Raw genomic sequence first — 27,946 nt, forward strand, 5'->3', positions numbered from 1 at the left:
TATTTACATTTTATTGAGTATTTTAAATTTTTATATTTTGTCATTTGATTTTATTACTGTGGTGATATCATTCTTATTTTGCATGGTAATTGATCGTTTACCTGTTTTTACATGAAAAAAAATAGTAATTTACTTAAATTTTAAGTTTTTCATAAATTTGAGCATTTTTAATTGAATTTTTATAATATTTTAGTTCTTTTGAGTATCTAAAAGTTATATTTTTTAATTAAGTTTTTATTGTCAATTAACATGATATGACCGTTCGATTTTGTAATATCAATTATCTTTATAAAAAAGTTTTTATTGTCAATTCAACCATGTAGAGACATAAAAATAATGATATTTAGAAAGATATTTAATGTTTTAGAATTTTAATTTTTATTATTGTTCAAGTTTTGCAAAAGTAAAAAGTTGTATCATCTTATTTGACAATAAAAGCTCATCTAAAAAATATATAGATTTTAGATATTTAGTATGACAATTTTTAATAAAAATTTAATTGAAAATATCTTCAAAATTAATTAAGTAATTTTTTAATTTTCAATATAAAAACATTTAAGCAATAATATGCAAAGTAATAATCACAAATCGCTGATGGAGGAGAACAACGTGAATCACTGCAGATCCAAAGAAAAATACAACGCTGGTACGTTGTTCCATCGATACGTCGCCACTGGTACACCACCTGAAGTTGTCACTGTCACTGGTTCGCCGCTGGAAGTCGCTAAGAAGCAAATCGTTGAAGGAAAAACAAAGAGAAAGAAAAATCACATAAGAGAGAAAGTTAGCAATTAGTGTGGCACTGCAAATGTGAAATATAGTAGAAGTTATAAGATAAATTTAAGCTTAGTAAAAATTTAACAAACTTAAAAACATTAATTTAAGTCTGTTGAAAAATTTAACAAATATAAAATTTAAGTATGTTATCATACTAACACATTAAAATAATATTTTTTATTTTAAGTATGTTTCTTTATGAACATACTTAAATCGATAGAATTGTTTTTTCATCAGTGTTACTTCCATTTTCAATTCCATGATTAATACTGTTGAATTGAACAGGAGCCTCTGAACACTCCATAGCACATTAATTTAGCAAGCAATGAGAGACAGAGGTGAGAGGAGGTGGCAGGTGCTGGAACAAAAATAGAAGAGATGCAGAGGGGTGGTCCCGTAATTTAATAGAATAAGACATTGTTTGGCAATGAATAGAGAAAACGGCCAAACTTAAACCTCGTCAGAACATGTGCTGTAACTGTACGTTGTAAAAGAATAGAAATGGTGAATGCATGAATGTCCCAAGCACACAGTTTCTTGTTTTAGCTCACTCACTCTCAATCCAACCTGTTAATTGGTTTGTTAGCTTGACAAGGTATGGCATCTTGCTGGGGGTGTCTGCAAATGATGTCCTGTATTTCTTCAATAATGGTCGTGTAAGGTACACCCTCCAAAGGACTTTTTCTTAGGTTAAAAAAAAAGTAACATTAGGATCAAAAGAAATTACGCCACGCCTCTTCATTTTTCTTTTTCAAGAGACCTCAGAGATATATACTACAAAAGTATTATACATCAATTTTAATTATTTAGATTTTTTTTATTATATGTTACAACTGACATATTAATTTATAGATAAATTTAATCAATAATTATTCTAATTTAACCAACACATTCCATTATTTTAACTAAAGTATTATGCTTTTGAAAAAACAAAATTTGTAATATATGTCTCCATCATCTCCGCTTACTCTTCTAAAGTTGCACCTCACCTGATAATTCTCGTTTAACCAAAATTTTTAATTATTTAATTAAGTATTTTAACTTGATTAACTAGTCAAATTTGGATTAATTTACTGCTTAATTTATTTAATAATGATTATAGACTTTTCACCACATCTTTGTAATGTTTGGATGTATTCCAATTAACACTTTGGTCCAAACATAAATTTAACGAACCAATCTACTAATTTAACCAAAATGTTACACTAATTTTCAATGTGTTGTGATCCACAACAAATAAATAAATGTAAGGTGAAAGTGTATAATGATTATGCACCACATGAAAATGTCCATTTTGTTTTTTTTTTTGCAATACCAATTAATTAATTAATTTACATGTTTTTCTATAATTTTCCTTGACATTATTACATTATTATGATGTGTATGTGAAAAGTCAGAGCAAGTAATGCGTACCACCGTCAAAGAATTGCAATACCAATCAATTAATTAATTTACATGTTTTTCTACAATTTTCCTTGACATTATTACATTATTATGATGTGTATGTGAAAAGTCAGAGCAAGCAATGCGTACCACCGTCAAAGAATTTAAGACAGTAGTGCATTTCATTTTAGTAGTATTATTAATTGAACTTAGAAAAATAACTTATAACTAATTAGTTTATGTAAGAAAATTAATATACAAAATTAGTACATTTTGCCTAGTGTAGGAGATTCTCATGTTTATAAAAAGGTATATAATTTTTAATATAAGTAGCACAAATTTTTAATAGTCGACTAAAGTATCCGGCGCAGAATTTGTGTCTTTATGGTTCTCGCTTTATAGTGATACCCATAGATACTTTTTGGTGTTTCATGTATTACGTGTTTAGTCTATTCCAAGGTAATAATACATTTAAGCAAAAACGGACTATAACCTCTTCTAAAAATATCATCGCCCACCAGCAGTTTTCCTTACCCAGTTTTTGTCTTCTCCTTCAGGTGTACCTCCACTCTCAAGGTAAAGAATATATGGTGTCATATAGTGCTGTGAAAACGGGTTATCCGACCCTACCCAACCCGACTCATCACGGGTTGGTCATTTAGTGAACTAAATCAATCCGACTCATTATTAGTGAACTAAAAAAATTTAAACCTAGTTTGACCCATCATGGATTGAAGGATTAAACGGGTTGACTTATTGGGTCACAACTTTTTTTCACCTTGTTCTTCCCATATTCTTATAATAAGTTACTTTGATCAATCAAATTGAAACAGTAATAATTAGACCAATTGATATAAAAAAAAGGGTTTTGCATAGGCAGAATAAAGGTTTGGGTTGCAATGTTTTTGGTTTCATTGAATAAATAATTAATTTCATTTCATTAAAGAAAATAAAAAAAAATGATGGGTTGATGAGCCAACCTAGCTCACAACGAGTTCAATTCGGGTGAGCCGGGTTCTTAGTGAGTCAAGTCAGAATTGACTCGTATCAAAATTTCACATTTTTTTTCAACCCAATCTGGTTCGAACCAGTGTGGATCAGGTTGACTCACGGGTTTTAACCCATTTTGATAACACTAGTGTCATCCATGTTGCTTTCCTAGTAATGATCTGCATACACTTGTCCATTCTATCGGTGGATGATGTCGACAATACCTATTGTAGTAAAGACTTGTATCTCGCATTCTTTTTAGTGCTCGCCTGCTTGAGAGTACATCAACTCTCATATTGTCTCTCTGGGATATATGTTCGAGTTTGACTTCATCAAAGGTATTAATTAGGTTTTTAGCGAGGTGGTAATACTACGGAAGAAATGCATCCTTCACCCGATAATCACTTGTGAGGTGGTCAACTATAAGCTAGGAGTTTGTTCGACATATGATTCTACTTCCTCCTACCTCTTTAGCCAAGGTGAGGCTGAATATGATATCTTTATAATAAACCTCATTTATGAGTTGAAGCCAAAATGCAATAATTTCTCTATTAGAACATCATTAAGTCCTTCAAGGACTATGTCCTGCTCCCTTTTGATTGGAGGAGCTGTTAATGAACAAGGTACACCATTCATCATTAAGTACACAATCGCCTTATAAATCACTAGTGAAATCTGTCAAACATTCCCCCTTTGTAGTATTCATATCGGATAGAGAATTCTGATAACTCCACAGACCATGATGACATTATTCCCACTAGATCTGGTTTTAATAAAATCTTCTAAATTAGGTAGTCGATTTTAACCACAACAATGTGGCTTTAGAAATAAGGTCACAATCGTCTCATTGTGGAGATGAGGGAGAGAGATACTTTTTACACCATTTGATATCTAGTCTCAACATCTTGAAGGGTTTTGTTGTTGAAGTAGATCATTTTTTGCTCATTGTTTATCTCTTAGAAAAGGGAACCGCTTATTGCATCTTTAGTGGCTGCGATATAGACTAGGAGGGGTTAGGTAGTATCTGACTTACACAAGATGGGTTGGGATGTCAAGACCTATTTAAGCTACTCAAATTTCTCCAAGCATTGGTAACCCTAGACGAACTTAGTGGACTTCTTTAGTAGCTTTATCATAGGTTGAGTTTTGTCTGATAAGCAAGGAAATAAGAGAGAAATGGTTGTCAGCCTTCCTATGAGTCATTGCACCTCTTTAACATTCTTGGGGATCCTCATGGCAATGACTGATTGCCACTTTTTAGGGTTCACCTCTATCCCTTTATGTGTTAGGATGAAACTAAGACCTTGCTGCCATCTACCCCGAACACAAAATTTCTCTAGGTTTAACCATAAGTTATAAGTCTGTAGGGTTGAAAACACTTCAGGAAAGTCCATCAAATGTTGAGCTAGGGTTGGGTACTTCACCACCATGTCGTCCATGTACACATCAATGCTCTTGCAGAGTAGGTGTTTGAACATCTATTTATAGGTCTTTGGTATGTGTCTCCAGCAACTTTTAGGCCAAAGAGCATGACTTTGTAATAATAGTTAGCCTCTTTTGTGATGAATGCAGTTTGTAACTTGTCGGCTTTAACCATGAGGATCTGGTTGTATCCTGCGTATGCATCAGAAAAGCTCAAGACGTTGTGGTCGGCCAATCTGTCTACCAACCGAATTATATTGTTTAACACCCGGGAACTACATTCATCACAAAAGAGGCATATTTGTAGACCTTTATGCATAAGTTAGTCATTAGAATATTGTATGTTTATAAGATGAGGAATATTTTATACAAGTATCATGTGGTTTAATTATTCATAGCTGGTTGTGGTAGGGTAAAGGTCTTGTCAACAAGCCTATGTGGCATAAAATATTGATTGATTGTTTTATAAATCGGTAATATTTGTTATATACGAAAAATAAATAACTTAAATAAGTATTAATTGGTATGTTAAACTAAATGAATGACTTGGCATAATGGTAAAGTTGTGTACATGTTGTGTGTGGTGTGTAGGGTTATGGACTCAAACCTAAGTCTACATTACGAGGACAAGAGAAGAGAAAACCGTGAAAAACTGTGAAACAAACCTCTTCGGGTTTTAAGGTTCGTTTTCGAGTTTCAGTGAGTGATAAATTAAGGAAGAGTAAAAGACATCGTGAGTATGAGTCGTTGTGAGTCAGAGAGTGAATGTAGGTTTCAAAGGGCGAGAAATGTGAAGCTCGAATTGGATTTTTCAGCGAGAGAGACCGGCACAAGTGTGGCGAGTTAACTCGTTTGTACTTTGTGCAAGGATCGAATATATGATTAACAATAAAATACAATTTTCTGGATAATTTATAATTTTGAATGGATGCTCTATTTCTGATATTGGTTGATAATTGCTTGATTAGGTGATTGAGAATTGAAATGCAGTTTCTGGACATTCTCTTATTCTACATTATTACTCTGTTTTGGTATTGCATTACCTTTGTTATTATTATTTCGTTATTCACTATAGTTTGAGAGTCTTTGGAAATTGAACTGCAATGTTTATAATAATTGGTTCTTTGTATGTTATAATTTGGGTTGTAATAAGGCGTGAAGAAGAGATAAGTATCAATAATCGATCTTTCCCCCTTTAACTTAACGATCATGGTTTCGATACTCGATTGTCATCTTATTTGCAAAGAAATTTTGTATTTCTTTGGTTATGTTGCCCTATAGGTATACTAGTCCCTGTAGCCTTGAGAAGCGTAACAATGAAGAGGTTGTAATAATGAAATATTGTATATGAGTTGGTAGGAGAGACAAAAAGGTGTGAGGCTGTTGTGTTGCACAATAAATAAGGTGATGTTAGGAAGGGGCTGATTGGCAACCCTTGGCCTTAAGATTTGGAGAGATCTGACGATTGAGGAGAAAGGGCACGAAGGTTAAAGGTCATGAGTAATTGTTATAAATAGGAGGCTCATTTTCCTCGATCAGATACCGAGTTCTTAGGAATTTGCTTTGTTGACAAGTCAAAGTTTTCATTCTACTGGATAAACAATCCTTTTTAAGTGTAAGGAGTGTCCAAAATACATTTTGTCCGAAAAGAATAGGAGGATAATTGGAACCCTATAGAAGCTTCCTCTCAACTTACCAACAAAAAACATTGACATGGTTTATTTTTCCTCCCAATAAGTTATTGACCTTCGTTGTAAGTGTAAAGTAGCCTATTACTTGAATATTTTTAAGCTAATATGAAAATTGTGTGGTGCTTACAAGTTACATGGCCCAACATGTTGTCAATATGGAGATTGATAGGATATGGTTCCCTAGACTAAGGAAGTAACTGGTTGAGGAGACGAAGAAAGTTGGAGAGACTATGGTTCCTAACATAAAAGGCCTGGTAGTGGACACACATCGACACGAGAGTGGAACAAAAAGGATTGTGCTCCCAAACAGCGAGGCATCGACAAGGATAGGAAAAAACTAAGGGTTGAACTTCTTGGCCAAGCTGGTAGTTCCGGTTCTAGGAGCACGACTTTTGACTTGCGTGCTTTGGAGAGCTCCCTCATTGTCATGCGCAAAGACGTGCAAAAATGTTTAAAGGTCTGTTCACTTGCGAAGATTTTACTGTTACTGCATTTTAGCAAAGACAAATTTATATCAACTTTCATGTTCGCTTTTGTGGATTTATGAGCGATGAAAAGCGATAATTTACGGGATAAGTATTTTTTCCCATCTTCATGCGTCTGCACAAATTTAAGGTGATTTTAAGGGAAATGTCTTATTTGTCCTTCGTTTAGTGTATCTCATTCCATAGTTTTTGTTGATGTAGCTTCAAACATGGAAAGTTGTTAGTGATGCAACTGCAAACATGGAGAGCTTTTTTATATATAATAATAATAATAAATAATAATAATAATAATAATAATAATAATAATAATAATAATAACACAATAATAATAATAATACATTAATTTTTACAAATTTTACTTCCAAATTCATTCTCACTCACCTCCAAATTTACTCAAATAAACAACAAAAAATTTATCCTCAAATTCATCCACTCACTCTCCCCAAAATAAACACACCCTAAAGGAGAGTAAGTTGAAGATGGTGGAGGAGGTTGAGTCGGCCATCCCTTAACGTTCACTTATATAGTTCCAAAGTCAATCCTTGGTTCTTGGGCGTAGGGGAGCTAATTTGCTACAGAAGGAGATGACCGACGGGAACGACGAAATATATTCTATGGAGACTCCAAAAGCAATTTGAACACTTCAAGTCCTTGACTCCTAAAGGTACTTATTCTTCTTCGGGCACTCGTCCTTCTTAACATGGGTAGGAGGTATGCCTACAAAAGACATTCTGACGATCAAGTCATCCAAGTGCGTTAGTAAGCAATAAATGTGATCATTAATTAACGTAATTAACATTGCTCATAGAATGTGCTATTTATAATATTATTCATGAGCTCTTACCTAGATGGTCGTGGGCCACGTGACCTGATTACCTGTTAATCTCAAATTATCATAACTGATTGAGAATAATGTAGTTAACGTGGTGTCATTAGGTTGAACAAGTAGAGATCAAATATATGTCAGCTTAGTAGACCGACATGTACATAGTCAAGGATAACTTTTGTCGAGTTTGAAGGTATCTTGCTCATATATAATACAAAAAGTAATATTATTCACATATTATCAACTCAAAGAAGAAAATGAATTTTTAAAGATCTATTTTGTAAAAAAACAATGTAAGATAATTTATATTACTTCTTTATAAAATGATTTTGCATCACTCACAAATAGGTGCAAAATTAGATCAATAATTTTCAACACAATTAAAAGTGAGTAATGAAACTTAGTTCATGTGTATTATTATTGTAAAAGGTTTTACATAATATCTTAATTAAAAATCGTTATTTATATGACTTTTAAAATCATAAGTATAAAACTCAGTTTATTTATCATTAGCGACTTATTAACTGGTAATACATTATATTCTTACAAGGTGAGATATCTCCTGTAAAGACTATAACAAGCACTCAAAATACTTTAAGCTTCCAACTTTAGGGATACTCTTTCTTTGTTAACCGAGTAGGAGTTGCTTGTAGAAGATACTATAACGCTCAAGTCAGTTGGGTACATGAACGTAATCACTGTATCTCGTAGATTGCGCTATTCATACTACTATTCATGAATCTTTACCTAAGCTTTATCTAGATGGGTCAATGCCACATGACCTAATTATATGTTAATCTTGAGTTAACCCTTTGATCCTTAGTTTAATTGTGGATTATCATGACTAACATTATAATTGATATGATCTCATCCTGATTAAATATATGTGGGTTGAGTACGTGTCAACTTAATAGGTTAACATATACTTATCCAAAAATAGATCTTAATCATCATGTTTGAGGTGTACTTAAGCACCTACAATACACATTCATTTTATACTATATTACTCAAAGAAATAAGTGAAAAGATAAAAGTGAAAAAAATTGATAATACATGTATACTTATTAAAATGGTTTTGTATTATTTATAATCAATTTTAGTTAATGTTAAATAATTTATCATTTAAACTTTTTGGTTGGAGAAAATATTTAAATTTAAAAAGAGAGAAAATAAAATTCAATTTTCCTTATATTTGCTTTTTTATTCTGCACTATTTGTTTTTCTTATTTCTTTGGTTTAATGTCTCGGTAGGTCCCTATTTTCGTCCGGAATCTCAAATAGGTCCCTTTCTTTTTTTGCGTCTCAATTGGGTCATTGTTTTTGTAAAATTCAAGCAATTATGGGCATTCCGTCAAATTGAGAAGACGTCGTTAAGGAGGGTGTTACGTGACATGCTGACAGTGTCTTTTTAAATGATGTGACATTAAAAACGTGTGTGAAGTGTATTTTTTTTAAATAAGGGCAAAGTGGTCATCCCATTTCATAGAACACATGGAAAGGTCCAAAAGCACTGCCAGCACCAAACATTGCTCCTGGAATGTCATCCTTCATCTTCTCCGATAACCAAATCACGCTCTGCAAATTGCAGGGACCCAATCGTAAATTTGCCCAACATTTTCACCATAGACAAAGTAAGCTTTATCATTTTTAAAATATTTATACAGAAAACAAAGTAAGTTTTAATGGTTTCATATATATATATATATATATATATATATATATATATATATTTAAAAACAAAAAGTATTGTAAGTTAAAAAATGGAAAATAAAACTAAACAGATCCTCATGTTTTTTTTTTCTTTCTATTATCACAGTAATTTAATATCCCTAAAATAAAAATAAAACATTCCGCAGAAAAAAAAGAAAAGAAAAACAGAGGGTATTGAAGTAGAACCAAAAACACCTGTGTCTGATTCTCACACCTACCTGAAAACACAGACTCTGTAGACATCAAATTGCTCAACCCCACGTTTTCATTTCGAAAAACGCGTAAAAGGCTAGAAGCTAGTTTTTGCCAATTCCTATGAATAAATTTTTGTTCAATCTTATCCTACATTCCATACACATTTTAAGTTCAATCAATTCATAACAAACACTTCCATAAACTTTTGCCACGCGTTTCAACTTTTTTATTTAACCAAATAGTAATTTATTAAAAACTGAAAATAAATTTCTTTTTCATCAATCTTGTTTTCAAAAATAAAATAATATATATATATAACTGTATATAAATTTTATAAAAAATCAAACCAAAATCATGATGAAATTACATCCCATTAATAAATAAAAAATTCTGTTATAATAAAATATGCATGATTTAAAATCATTCCATTAATCTTCTTTCAATATATGCTTAATTTGGACACTGTCACATTACTATTAGAAAACTTCTCCTTGACTTTGAAAATCAATTAATTAATATTATATTTAATACACATAATTTTGTTAACAACGATGGAAACATTCACCATTATCTTTAATGGTTTTGTTTTAAACGATTACTTAAATTTAAAAACTAATGTAATTGGAAAAACAAACGCCATAGTTAAGAATTACTATCAAGTATCAGGATTAATTAATAATTTGTATGATTAATTATCAATGATGTTTAATTAATAAAATAATTAAGATACCGTGTATGTCTATTTTTAATTTTTATTTTTGTAAGAAATTGTATACGGTTGTGCACAGAGAAAGGTCACTGTCCAACGCTACCAGAATACAGCTATAAGTATAACAAATAGCTGCTAAATGGGTTTGCATGTGTTCAAATTTTGACCAGAAAATTTCTCACTCACTCCTCACACCAAGAGCAGGAACAAACCCTCTCTTTTGGTTCCACAATCAAGTAATGTTAACTGCTTTCGATTCTTTTTCATTTTCGTGCTTGTCAATTGAATTCGATGCATTTTACTTTTTTCATCAGTGATTTTGTTTCTCTTATCTTTGCTCTTAATTTGAACAAATGCCTTTTGTTTCTGTTCGCCGTTTCAGATTTAGCTGAATCTGAATATTTATTTGCTCAATACTGATAGAAATATCTATGCAGTATGCATATGTGATAGTACCCCTAATTTTAAGATAGGGTCTGTTTGGTTCACAAACAATAACTTTTTGGGAGTGTTTTATACTGTAGAAAAGAGTGTTGGGAAATTGATGGCAAGTGCATCGATTCAATATTCCACAATCTGTGTTCTGTTTGGAAAAATCTGGCAGGCAAACGAGCGTTGAAGGAGAAAATGAATTGTTGTGACAACTTGTTATGAACAGCGAATAAAAACCAATAACCACAACCATCCAATGTTAGAGGAATATTTCAAAGATTCATTTCTCTTCGAATTAGAATAATGCGTTTGTTATCTGTGGTGCTCTGTTTATACCCCTTATTTTTCTGATATATTTTGAGAAGATAATGTTGCAAGATGTGTGTATTTTTTGTGTGTTCAAAACTTGAAAAGCATTCAACAATTGTAACTAAAAAGAATGGGATTATGCTGCACACACCGGGAAAAGGGGTTAGTTTCGGCCACATAAATTTTAGGAATATATTGATTCAGTAGTCTACTTGAAAATCAACTTGTTTTTTCCATTGACCAAAATACATTGAAAATCCACCAGAAACTGGAAAATTTTAATCATTTTCTTCACCAATTGAGTTTGGAACAGAAAACTTTACTTTAATTTGTTCTGTTGATTTCAGTTAATCGCTTTCAAAAAACCACTTTTTAGTTTAAAGATATTTAAAAGATAAAAGCTTTTTCAAATGTTCCTTTTCCATTCGAATGTTTCTGTATGCTTTTAGATAAGTAAATATCTGTAGTATTAGTTATTCTAAAAAATTTCACAATGGTTAATTTTCTTACTTTTTAATTAAATATTATTTTTTAATGTATTTTCAAACTAATTGTTTACTCATTCCAAGTCAAAGTAATGTATATTTTAAAAAGGTGATAATATTTTCATAAAAATATTTAGAATTAATATATTTATAGTTAATTTTACAACGTTGTAATAATGTTAGGTTTTAAGGTTTAGCTGTTTTAGTAATATTTTTTGGTTTTGAAATAAGAAAATATTTGACTTTACAAAATTGTTTTTATTAAAAAATAAGTTTAAGTCTAACTTATTTTTTTTTAAAAAAAAAGGAAGACAGTTTACTTATTGATCTTATTTTTTGGTCAATGTAAAATTTTTAGTACACCAATATTACATACTTAATTGGTAAAATTTATTTTTAATTGATATAAGATTTGCAACGGTCTTTTCCTGAGGCATGCATGTATTATATGTAAATAAATATGTTTATAAGTAGTTTAATAGTAATTTGATGGCAACTACAATTCTTGTTAGAATAAATTTATTCTATATTAAAGGATGAAGTTGAGCGTTCATCCTAAAAATTAAGATTGCCGTCACTTATATAATAATTAAATAAGAATTAAACTTAATAACTTAAAAGATGTAAGTTTATAGATTAAATAAACCCAGCAAATAGAATCAAATCCATCGTTGCAATTCACGTTTTCTTAATTTGAAAAATGAGAAAGACAACTGTACATTTAATTATTTATTTTGAGATAGCTTTTAATGAATGGTGGGGAGTGAATGAATTTTCTAATAATTATATTAAACGTTATAAATATACTCTCCATTTTGAAGGCAAACACACTACGAATCTATCATTGATGTGATTTGTGTCGATTTGGATCGCTGCTAAACCGTGGTGGTGCAAACAATAGTGTTTGTACCTTCCTCTTTCTTTGGGCACGCGTGTTGTTTTTGATTCGTGAACCCAAACTCCATTATTGTTGTCAGGAACAAAAAACACGACCACTATATATTCAATTCTATCAGCAACACTCTCACAGTTTTATTATAAATATTTTATTTTCTCTCTTGGTCCATAACACATGGTTGAATACGCTTCCAGAACCAACCATAGCGACCATAATCAAGGTTTTGCCATGGAGGCCCATTCCATAGATGGTGTTTCTTCACAAACTGACTCCAAATTATACGATGATGATGGCCATGTTAAACGAACAGGTAACCGTTTGATTTAATCAATTTCAACTGATGTGATAATTTGTATACTGTATAATATACATGATATATAATATTTGATGGGTTGGTTATTATGATTATGAGATAGGGAACGTTTGGACTACAAGCTCGCACATAATAACAGCAGTGGTGGGTTCGGGAGTGCTGTCTTTGGCATGGGCCATGGCTCAAATGGGCTGGGTCGTTGGGCCTGCCGTTATGATCTTCTTCAGTGTTGTTACGCTTTATACGTCGGCGCTTCTCGCTGATTGTTATCGCAGTGGTGATCCCGTTTCTGGGAAGAGGAACTATACTTTCATGGATGCAGTTCAAACCATTCTTGGTAATAAAAATACACATTTATTATTATGAGTAGTTGTACTATTATTATCATATGCCTTCTTTTTTAAAAGCATTATCATCGATCATATTCTTATAAACATTTTTCTTTTTCAAATTTTTTAAAAATTTATGGATTTTTTTGTACGAAACACGTGATTTTTTACTGTACTGAGTAGTGATATTTGAACATTTTATATACCTGTTAGCACTTATAATACGTTTTATTTATTTCTGTATTTTTCTCGTTTTTTTCTCGATAAGTCCTGACTGAAAATTGGTTTCAATTATATTTTCTTTCTTTGTTAATCATGACGCATCCTTTCTGACTATACCAGCATTATTGATTGCGCAGTTGACTCGAAGTTTCAAAGACACACGTCTGTTGGTTGAATTTGTTGAAATAATTTAGTGTGGACGAATATTTTTCTATATCAATTTCGTAATTTGACTGATTGTCTCATTATATATTATTCTATCTTTTTTCTTGTTTCAAACATGAAACTAGAACATACACCGTAAAATCGAAAGGACAACCTTGTGCTGTCATTATTGACTTGTAGTGGTTCAAATAACGTTTGACTTTTCAAAAGTGATATATGAAAAATGGCAAAAATAAGTTGAATTGTTATATCTATTTTGCAGGGAGGCACCATGATACCTTTTGTGCGGTGGTTCAGTACTCAAATCTTTACGGCACCGCTGTAGGATACACAATTGCAGCTTCTATTAGCATGATGTGAGTCAGCACTTATATTATCTTCAAATCATTAATAATTTAAATTTAGTTTATTTACTAAAACTATCTACAGAGTAACAACAGTGAACTTTATTTTCAAATCATCTTCAGATACAAGTTTTCACACATTTGACAAAAATAAAAGCTAAATTTATAGACACGATCGAATTTTCATATACAAATTGACCATTTTCTTCATGTTAACTAAGGCTATTCGGAGTCAATTATTTCAAATATTAACGTTGAATTACAAATAACTTTAAATAAGAAGCTTATTAATGTGACAGTCTATCAAATTATTTCTAAAAATTCCACATTTTAAAAACTTCTTTTTTGGTTATGGGGTGGATTTACTAATTAAGGAAAAGAAATAATTTATGTTGTAGATTATTTATTGCATTGATTCGTCTATAGTTTACGTCTAATTTTTATCAAATTCTATTAGGTATACTAACATTATGAAGTTAAAAAAAGTATTAATTAAAAGTTAGTATCTCTTATCTTTAACATTAAGAAGCTTGACATCCAATTTTCATCTTCAAGCTTCTGTTTATTTAAGTAGAGATGTAGAGATGCATTACACTTAATTAAATATTTTCTAAGGGTGGACAAGAAAACCCAAATTTTGAGATATAATCTATATTAAATCCAAAATTATATTGCTTTAGGTCCATATAAATGGATTTATCCCTAATCCAAATTCATATTTTTGGATTTGGATTGAATATTTTTTGATTTTGAAAATCCAAAATCAATTTGTGTTTGAGTCAAGTAGTTAAGGACCAAGTTGAATCAAGTTGACTTGGATATAAGATTGATCAGAGTTAAGAAGGGACATGGATTGAGTCAAACCAATCTAAAATGAAGGTAGAGTCAAATAAGCCTTTGTAAAGTTGAGTTTGCCCAAACTGAAGGTTGAGTTAAGTTGTTTTTGACCAAAGTTAGGAATTGGGTCGATTTCGATCGAAGGTTAAATTGAGTCGACTTCGACAAAAGATTGAACTGAATCGACTTCGACAAAAGATTGAACTGAATCAACTTTGACAAAAGATTGAATTGAATCGACTTCAAAAGAAGGTTGAGTCGAGTTGGCTCCAGTCAAAGATCAAGTTGAGTTAGCTCAGTAGAAGGTCAAGCTGAGTCGGTCCTAGTAATGATCGAGCTAAGTCAAACCCGATCGAAGGTTGGTATGAATCAAGTGACTTTAGTCAAAGGTCAACCCTAGAAAATTAAATCCTAGTAAAAGTTTAAGCTAAGTCAATCTTAGTCAAAGATTGAATCGAGTCGATTTAGATAGAAAGTTGAACCGAATTGATTCGAGCCATATCAAAGGAATATAATAGTTAAAAATATTAGTTCAATCTCAATATATTTAATGTAATTAGTAAAATAGATTTAATTTATATTTAATCTATTTTAAATTTGATTGAAAAAAATATCTAAACTAGTTTAACTAGTTAAAATGAATCTGGATTATAGATCTAATCTACTTCATTATATCTATATTGGATTTAAACTGGATTCTGAAAAATTCAATTCATACACCTCCTTAATATTTTCTCTTTAATAGTTCACGTAATTTATCAAAACTTAGATAAAAAAAAAGCTTTTATCCAAGTAAAACATAATAAATAGCCTTTTAAAAAGTATATAACACATGCAAAATTCTGTTTTAACACAAAACAACTTGAGCGTGTCTTTCAGCATATCTTTTTATGTTGACAAAAGCTTTACAAAATCTTTTTGGCGAACATGAAGACGAATACATTTCTTATAACACGAAATAAATTTCTAAATATAGCGTTAACTTAACTATGCGCATATCTTATTAAGCTTTTGTTTATCACACAAAATCAAAGATAAAATAACACAATGTATTATATTATTTGATAAACAAAACAAAACACCTGCATCTTTTATTTTATATACAAAACATATTTATGATTTATACTTATTATTTAATAACACTTAATAAAATCATAAATGTATGTTTAAGTATATTGAAATGAGTATTTGTTATCATTAAAAACAACTATTTCTATTACCTAAAATTTAATAGAGTCAAATGCATGTGTTGACATCAATTTAAAAATACTTAACATTTGTATTAAATGTTAAGTATAAATACAGGTGTTGACGTAAATTTTTATTACAATTTTTTTTAATAATCATTTAAAAAAATTAATAGAGTCAAATGATGTCTCATATGACTCTTAACATTTGTATTTAATATAAGGAGAAAACATTAAATATTTTTTAAAAGAGAAAATACATTTATGAGTTAAATAACAAAATTTATTATTGAAATGAAAATTAATTGAATTGTGTAGAATTGTTTATATAAATAATGTTGTATTTTTTTTTTCATGTATGAAACAAAATTTTGACATGCTAAGTAATCTTTAAATGATACTATCATTTAAACTGTATTTGTAGCAAACAGAAGTTTGTAACTTATAAACTTTTTTTCCTTTTTTATTTATTTTCTTTCTACAATTTTAGTAAGAATAATTTTAAGTCATTATTAAAATGTTATTTATTAAGCTTTTTAATGATGTAAAAATTGCTTCTCAAAACAATTAATAGTAATAGTAATAGTAATATTTATTGGCAATATTATTTTAAGGCAATTTTATTTCGGAAAAAATATGGAATATGTAGATTTGTGATGCTATTACTACCTCACTCATTCGCAATATTAATTGTAACCATATATGGGTTTGTTTGAATTTAACTGCTATGGTTTTCCAGGGCGATAAAAAGGTCCAACTGTTTCCATTCCACGGGTGGAAAAGATAAGTGCCTCGTGTCGAGCAACCCATTCATGATCAGTTTTGGCATCATCGAAATTGTATTCTCTCAAATTCCAGATTTTCATAAAACATGGTGGCTCTCCGTGGTTGCAGCAATCATGTCCTTTGCCTATTCCATAATTGGCCTCTCTCTTGGAATTGCCAAAGTTGCAGGTTATATTACTACGTTTATTTGTTTAATAGAAGCAGTGTTAAAAAAGAGGTTAAATACATATTCTTCTTATATTTTAATTATTGATTTATTAGTCTTTAAACTTTTAAAAGATATGTGAACTTAGTTATTTTATTAGTTTTATAACGATAAATGTATTTAAATATAAAAGAAAGAACAAATACCACATATTATTAAGTTTAAATATAAAAGTAAAAAAAAAAAATACACGCTTTTAAATACTGGAAGACTGGATTTATCAGTTTAGAAGCACAAGAATCAAAGGTAATTTGAAAAAGAAAAAGAAAATGATCAAAAGCATACTTTTCCAGAAAAAAAAAAAACTAATATTTCTTGTTTAATTGGTTATTGAACAGAAACGGGTACTTTCAAGGGCAGTCTGACGGGAATCAGGATAGGAGCTGTATCAGAGGCCAATAAAGTATGGGGAGTTCTCCAAGGTCTTGGTGACATAGCCTTTGCTTATTCATATTCTCAAATCCTCATTGAAATTCAGGTTCACTCTTATTTTCTTTTTATCTTCCCTGATTGAAGTGTAACAAAAGAAAATAAATTTGATCCGAAAGTAATTAAATGCAATGTTATTCTTGATTACACAGGACACTATAAAATCTCCACCATCGGAGGCAAAGACAATGAAAAAAGCCGCTAAGATAAGTATTGGTGTAACAACAACATTTTATATGCTTTGTGGCTTCATGGGTTACGCTGCTTTTGGGGACGACGCACCTGGGAACCTGCTAACTGGATTTGGTTTCTACAACCCATATTGGCTTGTAGATATTGCTAATGCTGCTATCGTAATTCACCTTGTTGGAGCATACCAAGTCTATGCTCAGCCACTATTTGCCTTTGTCGAGAAATGGGCTTCAAAAAGATGGCCCAAAGTTGATAGAGAATACAAAGTTCCCATTCCTGGCTTTGCATCTTACAATTTAAGCCCATTTAGATTAGTTTGGAGAACAGGATTTGTTATCATAACCACTATTGTGGCAATGTTGCTTCCATTCTTCAATGACATCTTGGGACTTCTTGGAGCACTGGGGTTTTGGCCTTTAAGTGTTTTCTTCCCAGTAGAGATGAGTATCAAACAAAAGAAGATCCCAAAATGGAGTCAGAGATGGATAGGTATGCAATTATTAAGCTTTGTCTGCCTCGTAGTGTCAGTTGCAGCTGCTATTGGCTCAATTGCCTGCATCGTGGTTGATCTACGGAAATACAAACCTTTCCATGTAGATTATTAATTAAATAAATCCCATCCACTCCCTCCTTGCCAATGCTAGAAACTGTTGAAGGCAATGGTAGTTGTTTGAATATCTTTTATCTTAGTAATGCTATTTCAATGTCATCCTTGCTACACGTCTAAGCAAAAAGTTCCACACATTTTCAAATCCCCTCTTCCTTTCATCTAAACATAGTAAGAACATGCTGAAATACAAAAATTATACGAAACTCTACTATAACTGACTACAAACATAAACCTCAAACATAGACCTTATGGGAAGGTTTTGAAATCCAAACTGCTATTGCAAAATAAACAAGCTTGAGCGAAGGAGTGCATGGAACTGTACCACATTCTGATGTCAATCCACAACTAGAATTATATTATATTCAGGAAACTATATACTATATCACAAGTAATAAAATTAAAAATTTAACTAAAAACAGACTGCTCATGAGATCTCCTCACTCGACCGAAATAATGAATTGAATTGACAAATGACCACAAAAAGATTTTATAACAGAACATATTGCATAGGCATCGGTATAGTAAACCCAACAACCCCCTGGAAATCACATCGATTACAAATTACTTCCCCGTGTATCCTTTGGACATCCTGATGGCACACAATAAATTGATTTTTTATCATTGATGCCACAGAACTTTAATCGAAAGCAATAAGCAGTGGGAGAGGCAGCTGAAACGGGGTGTGGTTACCTTTCATCAGAGTGGTCAGAACAAAACTGCCTTGACGTTGTTCAGTTCGTCTAAGATTAGAAAAGCTCTTCTGAATTGAACTTATTCCATGCTTCCTGTAATAAATTGTCAAACTTTTCAGCAAAAAATTAAAGGCATTTAGTAGTATTTATTTTTATTCAGATTACAGACAAGTATAAACTGAAAAAGAAAGTACCCCTACTAACACTAGTCCAGATTTTAATACATACACGTCGGAAGCATCATGAGACTAAAACCATTTGTTTTAGTACAGTTAATTGGCAAATTACACATACTTCAACGTTGTCTATGTAGATGAAAATCCTACTATGTGCAAGCAACACATGACGCAACGCCCACTGGCTGGACTGACAGGAACATCCAGCAATGCAATGGTAGACGCTTGTTGGTAAAGTGCACACATGTAATGGAGCAATGGATACCATTTTTTTTTAAGAGTAATTGCAACCATTACAACATTCCCTCTATTATTATTAGGTGAATTGCTTGAATATCCACCCAATATTAAAGAGTGTGTTAAAATATGCGTAACATTTTTCTTTCCAATTTCTCTATTCAAATTGTCATTAACAAATATCATTGAAACAAATCTCCCAGATAACTCTTGTTGAACAAAATAGAATTCCGTTATATATTGTTTTTCTACTGGCTTAATTATATTTAGTCTCTAAAAATTTAAATAAATATTGAAAAAAATCATTTTATACTCCACAACTTCGTAAATTATGTTTATTCTCTAGAGAATAAATCTGTCGCGTGTACACTTCTGATTGCCACATCACTTCTATTAACATTTTGTGAAATTGTAAGGACTATTTTTTTTTTCAATTTAGGAGAAAAAACAGATTTATCTCAAATTTCTCGGACAAAAGCATAATTAATGCTTTTATATTTTTATCGAATTTGGCATTTCTAAGCAGACATGACAGAAAAATGCCTGAGATGCCTATATATAAAATAAATAAATGAATTCAATCATTATTTCAGAATGCAGACCATCATATATGACAAGATATAATGCTAATCTTTATTAACAGTAGACTATATATACGCATTTCATTTGACCAAAAAATGTTAAATGGAAACCCACATTTGGAACTCACTTGAAGTAAGAGTAGCCTAATTTTATTTTTATTTTTATTTTTTTTGCCATTGACCTCTCTTTATGAAGCATAGATTATTCTGTACGTATGAATGATATAAAAAGGCTTGAAATACCTTCAGTAGATCAAAAACCTTCTCAGCAATACATTTTTGTTGTATAGTGGCACCCTTCTGTTGCACTTTATCAGGATGAATGCACAATGTAGCTTTCCTGTAAACCTTTCTGACCGCTGCTGCTGTAATCAAATCAGTCAAAGAAACTGGCTGCCAACCACATTCAGGCCACAGAACCTGATCATCAATCATAAAGAAAACAAGTTAACACAACAAAACACAAATATAGAATAAAAATATTGATGCCTTAAAAAAACAAAAAGTAAGAGACCATTAGTATAGTCTGCTTAGATTTAGAAGTAGGAACTTTTCAGTGTTAAATTTTGGAAATATTGATTTTCGTGTATTGGATATTAGATAGTAATTGCAAGAACATCATTCGAATGTGGTGCTAACTCAACCACTTTTATTAAAATATGTCCAATATTAGTAAAGATCTGATTGGAAATGCTAATATTAATAGTATTAAACAAGGAAATTGAAATACTGGGTGATCCTGTACTGATCAGTACTTACAAAACCAATGAAATCAGTTACAAAATATAGAATCGGTGCACGCTTGGTTCAACTTGCCTTAAAGAAACAATTGCTTATTTTTGCACACTTATAGTGAAATTTCTTAAAAAAAAAATCTGAAAATAATGTGTTACCAAATACCCACCACTCTTCTAACCCTAGGAGGTATACTGGCTAATACGAGGCCCAGCACACCATATCTTAAAAGTTGGGCTCATGAGTTAATATAATAAATAAAGTGATAGCATAAACTACCAAACTTCCACATGTTCATATAGATAAGGAACAAAGAAATTCAGAGATTTTTTCAAGGTGTGTGTAGAAAGTATATACATATTGTAAGGTGGAAAGCAAAGCACGCAAGTTCCCCTCTTTTCCTGCAGCCCAGCGCTTAATTTCGAAATCCAATGTTTCACCGAGCCTCTGAAATCAATGTAGAGATAAGATTAGATGATAAATATACAATCATGTCACAATAAAAACTCTGAAAAATGAACCAAGAAGTAACATCCGAGTAACCAATGTCACCTACATAAAAAGATCCGCTTCATTGTGTGTTGAATTATATAAAGGTGAGAAAAAAGAGAAGATATCCCATCTCAATCGTCCCAATTGATAAAACAAGTTTTGGATGGAAAATAGGCATAGGTTTATGGTAATTTTTAAAGGTAAAAATAGACCAAACAAGCTGTTAGCTTTAATGTAAACTAGAATCTGAGAAACAAGATAACACAATTTAATAGGAAATCAGAATGTTGGATAATCAATTGACTCTTGTATTGTGCATCATTGATATAAAGAGGCCAACAAGAATGAAGGGATATCTATTGTGCATGAGCAGTGAGTGCAATGCCAGTGTTTCTCAAAGGAAAACAAGAAAAGAAACTGCTAACATGTTTCTCAGCTTGCTCTCTTTGAGTTTGTAGGTCCCGTTGATTCTTCTCAGCCAATGCTTTAGCCTGGTGTAAAATGACCATGATCAGTTGCAATAAAGAAAGACAATTAAAAAATATTTCTCATAAATGCACATACTTCCCTGTAAATTCAATGTCAAGTTGATTTGAAAATAGTACATTGATCACCTATTCTTTCACAAAAATGAAAAAGAAATCAATTCAAGGCAGAAAATACAGTAATGCATACCGCACGATCCTGAGCCCTCTGCTGGCGTTCCAACCTGGCTTTTCGTCTTTCTTCACTTTCCCCTTCAACTTCCTGAAACGCTCCAAATGATGATGGAGCAGCTTCAAACCATAGAAAAAAGGGACAAAAGGAGCTTCCGTAAGTAGAGACCCAAAAGTTCCAGTGAATTTTGAATATATATTCACACATAAACCAACCTCCAAAAATTGAGGAGAGATCATCAACAATATTAGTGGATGACGATGCTTTCTTCATGCTTGAAGACACACCTGAAGTTTTTGACTGAAATTGGGCATCAAATACAGGGTCCTGAAAGCAAAGATGCCCGCTACACTAGTTAAAAGAAAAATAATAATACAATGCTTGGATTACGATCAAGCATGTCATTTCATTCTTTTTATTTGCAACATGGAAATTTTTTAATACTTGTCATTTTTTTATAATTCTTTATTTAAAATGGAAAGGAAAAGAACAAAAAATAACAAACCAATAAACAAGACATCCGACTTTGAGGATAAATTTTCTATGCTGGAAAAGGACCGAATACCAAAGGCAGGAGCTGGCCACTACATGTAATATAAAAGATGTTTGACACAAATAGGTACTCACTGAAGTGCTGGACCTAGGAGGCCTGGGAACACTGTTAGCTCGTGCACCTTTGCTGAAGAATGATTCAAGATCATTGTCATTTTGTTGTTGGTTCATCCTTGCAGCAGCAGCTCTTTCTCGAGCCTGTACAGCAGCTCTTTCTCGAGCCTCTGCAGCAGCCCTTTCGACCGCGGCACGTTCTTGTTTACCTCTTGCCTCAGATTCAGCTCTCGCAGCAGCAGCTCGTTCCCGCACTTCCCTCTCTTTTGCCTCTGCTGCAGCCTTCTCAGCCCTTTCCTTTGCCTCAGCAGCAGCCCTTTCACGGGCTTCAGCTTGTACCCTCTGAACTGCAGCCCTTTCAGCACGCTTCCTAGCTTCTGCATTAGCTTTCTCAACAGCAGCCCTCTCAGCTCTTTGGAGAGCTTCAACAGCTGCTCTTTCACGCGCTTCTCTAGTAGCTCTTTCTACAGCCTGTCTAGCCATTTCTCTTTCTCTCTCAAGTCTCTGTTGCTCTCTTTCTTTCTCTTCCATTTCCTTCTCACGTCTTCTTTGCTCTCTCTCCTCTCTCTCCTTTTGCTCCCGTTCATGATCTAGCCTTTCCTGTTTTCCTCCATCCTCTGTCACAGCTCTGCCATCCTTTTCCAAATGCACAGGTTCCTTGCTTTTAACAGCTTTCGTATTTTCCCTCTCCCGAACTTCCTTTGCATGCCTAAATTTAGCTTCTGCTTTATCCATAGCCACTTTCATCGCTGCAGCAGCAGAGTTCATCTCTAATTCTTTATCAGCAAGACCATTTCCACGTTCATTGTCATTACCAAGACTCCTGCCCGTGGCAAAATCTTCAAGTTCATCAAACTGAAATGCAAAAGATAATTTGGCTGCAGCAGGAGTAGATTTAGGACCCTGAGAAAAATGAGTGGAACTTGGGAAAGAAGAAAATTCACTATCCTTTCTGACATTGGCAGAAGCAGATGAACCTCCTGCTGACTTGAGGTTATGTACTGGTCGGGGAGGAGGAGGTCTTGAAGGTGGTGGAGCAGCAGTTGGCTGAGTAAAAAGAGGAACCTCTGATACCGTCAGCCATATATCATCATTTGATTCAAATTCCTCTTCATATTTAGGATTCATATCTGCCTGGGCATTAGCCGGTTTAAAACCATCATTATCAAGTGAAGGGGACCTTTCGCCAAATGGTTTGTAAGAATTGGAGGAATATGTAGGCATGTCAAATGCAGCCTGATGAAATTCCTGATCATTATCAACAAGAATCTTGTTTTGTGTTTGTCTCTCAGGACTCCTCACAGATGATACACCACTTGATTCTTTATCACTGGTTGTATTTGGGGAGCTACTACCCTTTGTGCTATTTCTCTCTGCTGAGAATGCAGGCACAGAATTTCCAAGTGCACCAAAGGGATTAATATCATCATATACTTCACCATTAGAATTTGACAAACTATCATTTTTTGTGCTTCTAGAACTGCTAAATTTACTAATTTCTCCCAATGGGTCTGTAAAGTATTTTGAGGATGAATCCATTGAGGCTGAAGTTGGTTCAAACACTTTGAAAGGGTCATCTGTTTCACCAGAAGCCTTTTTAGAAGAATTGATAGTAGGTTGTGATGACAAATCAATATTAGGAAGGGTCCTGTGAATAAAACAATATTCAAAAACGATTACAATGCATCAAGAATATGTAAAGATACGGGATTGTGTTGTCCCTTCTATTATGCTCATTCCCTTCACGTCCATTTATCCAAATGAGATGCCAAGCTAGTAACAATAAATTCATAAGATCTATGCTCACTCCTTCATTAGACCTGATCCCATCAGGAACCAGACAAAATGAAGGATCAACTTCCAAGATAAAAATGCACAGCAGAGGAAACTTATTACCAGATATCCAAGTTTACCATTGAAATCGTCACCCTTGAGAAATAAAAAAAAGAAAACTGAGCCTTTTAGGAGAGAGGGGAAGGGGCAGTTACTTAGGACAGTTAGATTGTCAGAATATATGGAAATATTTTACCGTACCTTATAATAGCCATAGATTATTCCCTAGAATAGTAACCATATTTCTTTATCTTATCATGGTTTGGTTCCCTAATTAGATAGAATTATATTATAATTAGTGAAATAATGGCTAGAGGAAACCAGTTAACTCTGAACTTGAGCTTTGCAGATAGACTTCACTTCAGAAACAAAGGGCTGTCACTAAGTCAGCGTAAGACAGAGTATGATAGCAACTTTAGCAAGATTGAGAGAAAATGACTTAGTAGTATAATAAATGGGAAAAATGTTATACCTCAGGTTTAAGTTTAAATATTTGGGTTCGAATATTAAAAAATGATGGAGGACGTAATGAAGATGTCACACATAAGAAATAAACAAAAATGGTTAACATGGACAAGGGCATCGAGGGTTAACTATGATTGCAAGGAACCAACCAGCTCAAATTCTTGTTATACTGCTGCGTGTTTGGCTATCTATACTCTAATATTGAATAGCAGGATTAGTAAAATTGAAAATGTTTCAAATGGACGAGTAGTCACAAAATAAAGGATAGGAAATGAAATAATTGTATACAAGTAATAAGGAGACACTGGTGATACTGACTAAAAAAAATAACAAAATATTTGAGGTGGATTGGAGTATTTTTGTTCTCAGATTCTGTTCAATCCTTTCAACCAATAAAATCAGTCTTCAGGTTCCTTCTTACATCCTAACAGAACTTAATCCTCCCAGAGTGTAAGGGTTCTAATAGAGATTTGGATGTTATGGGATGCCTGGGTCCCATCACCTAGTATGGATGCTCAGTTAAGTATTTAAGTATTTGGTTCTCCCCCCTTAATACCTAACTAGGTTCCCTCAGTGTTTGGATGCTTAGCAGGTTCTTAAACTTATGCAGTAATTTAAGTAAATGAATTTATATAAATCACTAATGCTCTATGTGTGAAAATGTTCTGACACAACCCAAGTTTGCCTACCTATAATACCCAATTTGAAAATGTCACGAAAATAAACCACGGAATAAAATAAGTTCATTGGTGGATCTCCCATTTTTCCTGAACTAATTTTTGAGCTTCATTCAACTGTCTACTTTAATGAATGAAGTCAGCAAGTATAACTAACTACACCTTACCTTTCAAACTATGTCGTGAACCCTTAAACGACAACTTGATAGATTACCGTAAAAAGTTGATATCATTCAAACAAATAACCTCAGCCTAATATTTCAAAATACAAAAGACATATAAAGTGTATTTAAGAGGATTAATGCACAACCGACAATCGTCAGCTCCTAGAAATAATACACCTGAGTCCTCATTGTCAAACAGATAGTCTGTGCAAATATAGAAGAAAAATACATAATCAGAAAAAAATAAATAAATATACCCGTTCCTCTCCAAATCAGTCCAGTAATATAGGCATACTTCAGAATATCTACTTCGATTTCAGGCAGTCAAAACGAATTGATAGCAATGTTCGTTCCTATCGGTAGATAAGTAGGCTTGTGAACTACGAGTCTAAATTCTTTTGCAATGAAGACCAGCAAACGAATATCACGGGCAGAGAACTTTTATACTCATGGGTGTGATCTCTAAGTTATGGAATAATTCTAAAGGATGAACTATGAAAAGACACTAGATGATATTCGGATATTCCACATATACACAAACAATCCAAAATCCACACCCAATTGTTTGTCTTCACTGCACAAGTTAATTTAAACACAATCCTAAGACCATTATTATTGTTCTTAAATTACTTAATTCACTAACGGAGCAAGCTAAGAACCAATATTTTTGCAAAAACACTTTTTATACTCCTCGGCATGTTATATTCAATTCAACTATTCAGGAAAGAAGAACTTGAAATGAATTGAAACTCCCTCCCTATAGTTTTTCTGGCCCTCCCTATATTTTTCTGGTATTTTATTTCAAGTGGTCCATAAATTATATAGTTAACAAAAGCTTCTTTCTCTCCTCAATTACATTACCGTCACAATCTCAGTTCCCCACGCCCTTTCAGCAAACAAATAGATTGTTCCAAAGATCAGTAAATAAACCTCAACTCCTACTACACAACATTCACTAGCTCAAATTAAATAGATTCAATTACAGACACGTAACATACCCATCAGTGGAAACCTTGCTGCTCCCGAATCCAGGGATCAAGTCATCAAAATCCGCGACACCTCGCTCTTTCTTCTCCGAAGGCTTCGATTTACCTAACCCGCCGAGAAGATCATCGAACGCGGCCGGAGTGAGAACGTCGCCGTAGGAGAACTTGGAGGAGCTCTTGAGGCCGGGAACGCCGTCAAAAATGTCGTCGTCGTCGTCATGCATCGGTTTGTCGTAGACCGGTTTGTCATGCGCCGGGAGGTTAACTGACTTGGAGCGGAAATCGGCGGAGCCGCGAAACACGGAGTCGAAGTCATAGGACGCGTCTGACTTGCCACCGCCGCTGAAGAGATCGTCAAAGGAAGCGGCGTTGACGGAGTCGTGACCGGCCAAGGAATTGGAAGCTCGAGCGGACCGCGAACCTAAATCGAAGTTGAGAGAAGATGAATTGTTGGACGAAGCTTTAGGTGCTGCCATTGGCGCCGATTTTCCTTGGGGTTTGAACCCGAAATCGCTGGTTAAGAGACCATCGAAATCGTTCATCGAGAGAGAGAAAGAGAGATCTGGTGTCCGATGGTATCCTCCGCGTACGGTGCTGGATCCGCGGGAGAGTTCGGTGAAGAAAGAACGTCACAGAGGATACAAAAAATGCTACAAACTAACCTGCGTTTCACTTTAACGTCTTTTTTTTTAATTCATTTTTTATTTATTTATTCTTCTTTCATCTTCTGCTTCTTGTTGCTTAATACTGGCTCAGTTAGGTCGTCTTCTTGCTTTGTCTCTTCACTTGTTCTGCTTTTCCAACCGTATTAAAGAATTTGCATCAGAGTATTCCTCAAATTCTGTTTAGTGCTATTTTGGGATCGAATCATGTATGTTATGGATTCTTGTCCGGCCTTCTGATAAAAAAATTTCTCTGCTTTGTCAGTTGATGAAAGAAAGAAAGCATGACACGTTCTTCGGATTTCAAATTTTATATTTTTTCGGTCAATTTTTTTAAATTGAACTCTTCTTCGCATTGATTTTAGAATGACAAATTGGTAGGGCTTGAAAAAGAAATTGAAACAGAGAAAAATCTGTCTTATTATTTGTGTTCTTTCATTTTATCTTTTTACTAGAAAAAAAAAATTCACTAGCTTCGTGTATAAGACATGTGTTTTGGTGTTTTAAACAATTGCGCAAAATAAACAATTTAAAGGTGATGATTGAATTTAAATTTTATTTAATCTTTAATTTGATTAAGTGGTATTTAAAAAGTGTGTATTAGATGATGTGGAGTAGTTTGAGTTAAGAATGAGAGTTATGTTTAAGTTTATGAATGGGAATAAACTTTTGATAGTCGTTATTTAAAAATATTAAAATTAAACAAAATCGATACTAAGTTGTTTAAAAATATATTAAATTATTATATTAATTTAGTTTTTGAATTGAATTTTTTAATAGAATTGTTGAACTAAATTAGATTATAACCTATTGTACTAGTAGGGATCGGACGCTAGATAGGTCGGGCGTCTACATTAGACCAAACGCGCTATTCTGGTTCGTCATCGAAGGATCGATGCAACAAATCGGACGCCCACACGTCCGAGATCACGCGATTTTACCTCATCATCCGGCTACACTATGAAGGCCGCTCGGACACGTCGTTTGTTACACATGACGCCCATAGGGGCCGGCCGTGATTTTACCTCATCAGCCGGCTACACTATGAAGGC

At 32.9% G+C, this 27,946-nt stretch overlaps 2 protein-coding genes across 5 annotated transcripts; one reads left to right on the forward strand and one right to left on the reverse strand.

Moving 5' to 3' along the window:
* Window positions 1-10,285: 10,285 nt before the first annotated feature.
* LOC124820327 (amino acid permease 2-like) lies at window positions 10,286-18,041 on the forward strand. Of its 2 annotated transcripts, XM_088106281.1 has the most exons (7): window positions 10,286-10,424; window positions 12,507-12,622; window positions 12,729-12,962; window positions 13,604-13,697; window positions 16,449-16,663; window positions 17,039-17,178; window positions 17,282-18,041. In XM_088106281.1, exons 2-7 carry the CDS (start codon window positions 12,541-12,543, stop codon window positions 17,924-17,926), a joined length of 1,410 nt encoding a protein of 469 aa, XP_087962407.1. In that variant the 5' UTR covers window positions 10,286-10,424; window positions 12,507-12,540; the 3' UTR covers window positions 17,927-18,041. The 2 variants fall into 2 exon arrangements, with proteins under 2 accessions (XP_087962407.1, XP_047147954.2); XM_047291998.2 differs by lacking the exon at window positions 10,286-10,424 and having other exon boundaries at window positions 12,239-12,622.
* On the reverse strand, window positions 17,829-27,227 carry LOC124820325 (auxilin-related protein 1-like). 3 transcript variants are annotated; one of them, XR_007027353.2, is made up of 9 exons: window positions 26,245-27,227; window positions 22,129-23,755; window positions 21,717-21,828; window positions 21,520-21,620; window positions 21,270-21,335; window positions 20,710-20,799; window positions 19,861-20,037; window positions 18,622-18,716; window positions 17,829-17,968 (listed from the first exon to the last, which is right to left on the reverse strand). XR_007027353.2 is itself a non-coding variant. In XM_047291995.2 (8 exons), the coding sequence occupies exons 1-8, from the start codon at window positions 26,772-26,774 to the stop codon at window positions 18,678-18,680; spliced, it is 2,742 nt and encodes a 913-aa protein (XP_047147951.2). In that variant the 5' UTR covers window positions 26,775-27,226; the 3' UTR covers window positions 18,258-18,677. The 3 variants fall into 3 exon arrangements, 1 of the variants encoding a protein (XP_047147951.2); XR_007027352.2 differs by lacking the exon at window positions 17,829-17,968 and adding an exon at window positions 18,258-18,520; XM_047291995.2 differs by lacking the exon at window positions 17,829-17,968 and having other exon boundaries at window positions 18,258-18,716; window positions 26,245-27,226.
* Between the last annotated feature and the right edge of the window lie 719 nt (window positions 27,228-27,946).

This window comes from Vigna umbellata, chromosome 2 (assembly GCF_029865625.1).
Source record: "Vigna umbellata cultivar VRB3 chromosome 2, Vumbellata_1.0, whole genome shotgun sequence".
NCBI classification, from domain to species: Eukaryota; Viridiplantae; Streptophyta; class Magnoliopsida; order Fabales; family Fabaceae; genus Vigna; species Vigna umbellata.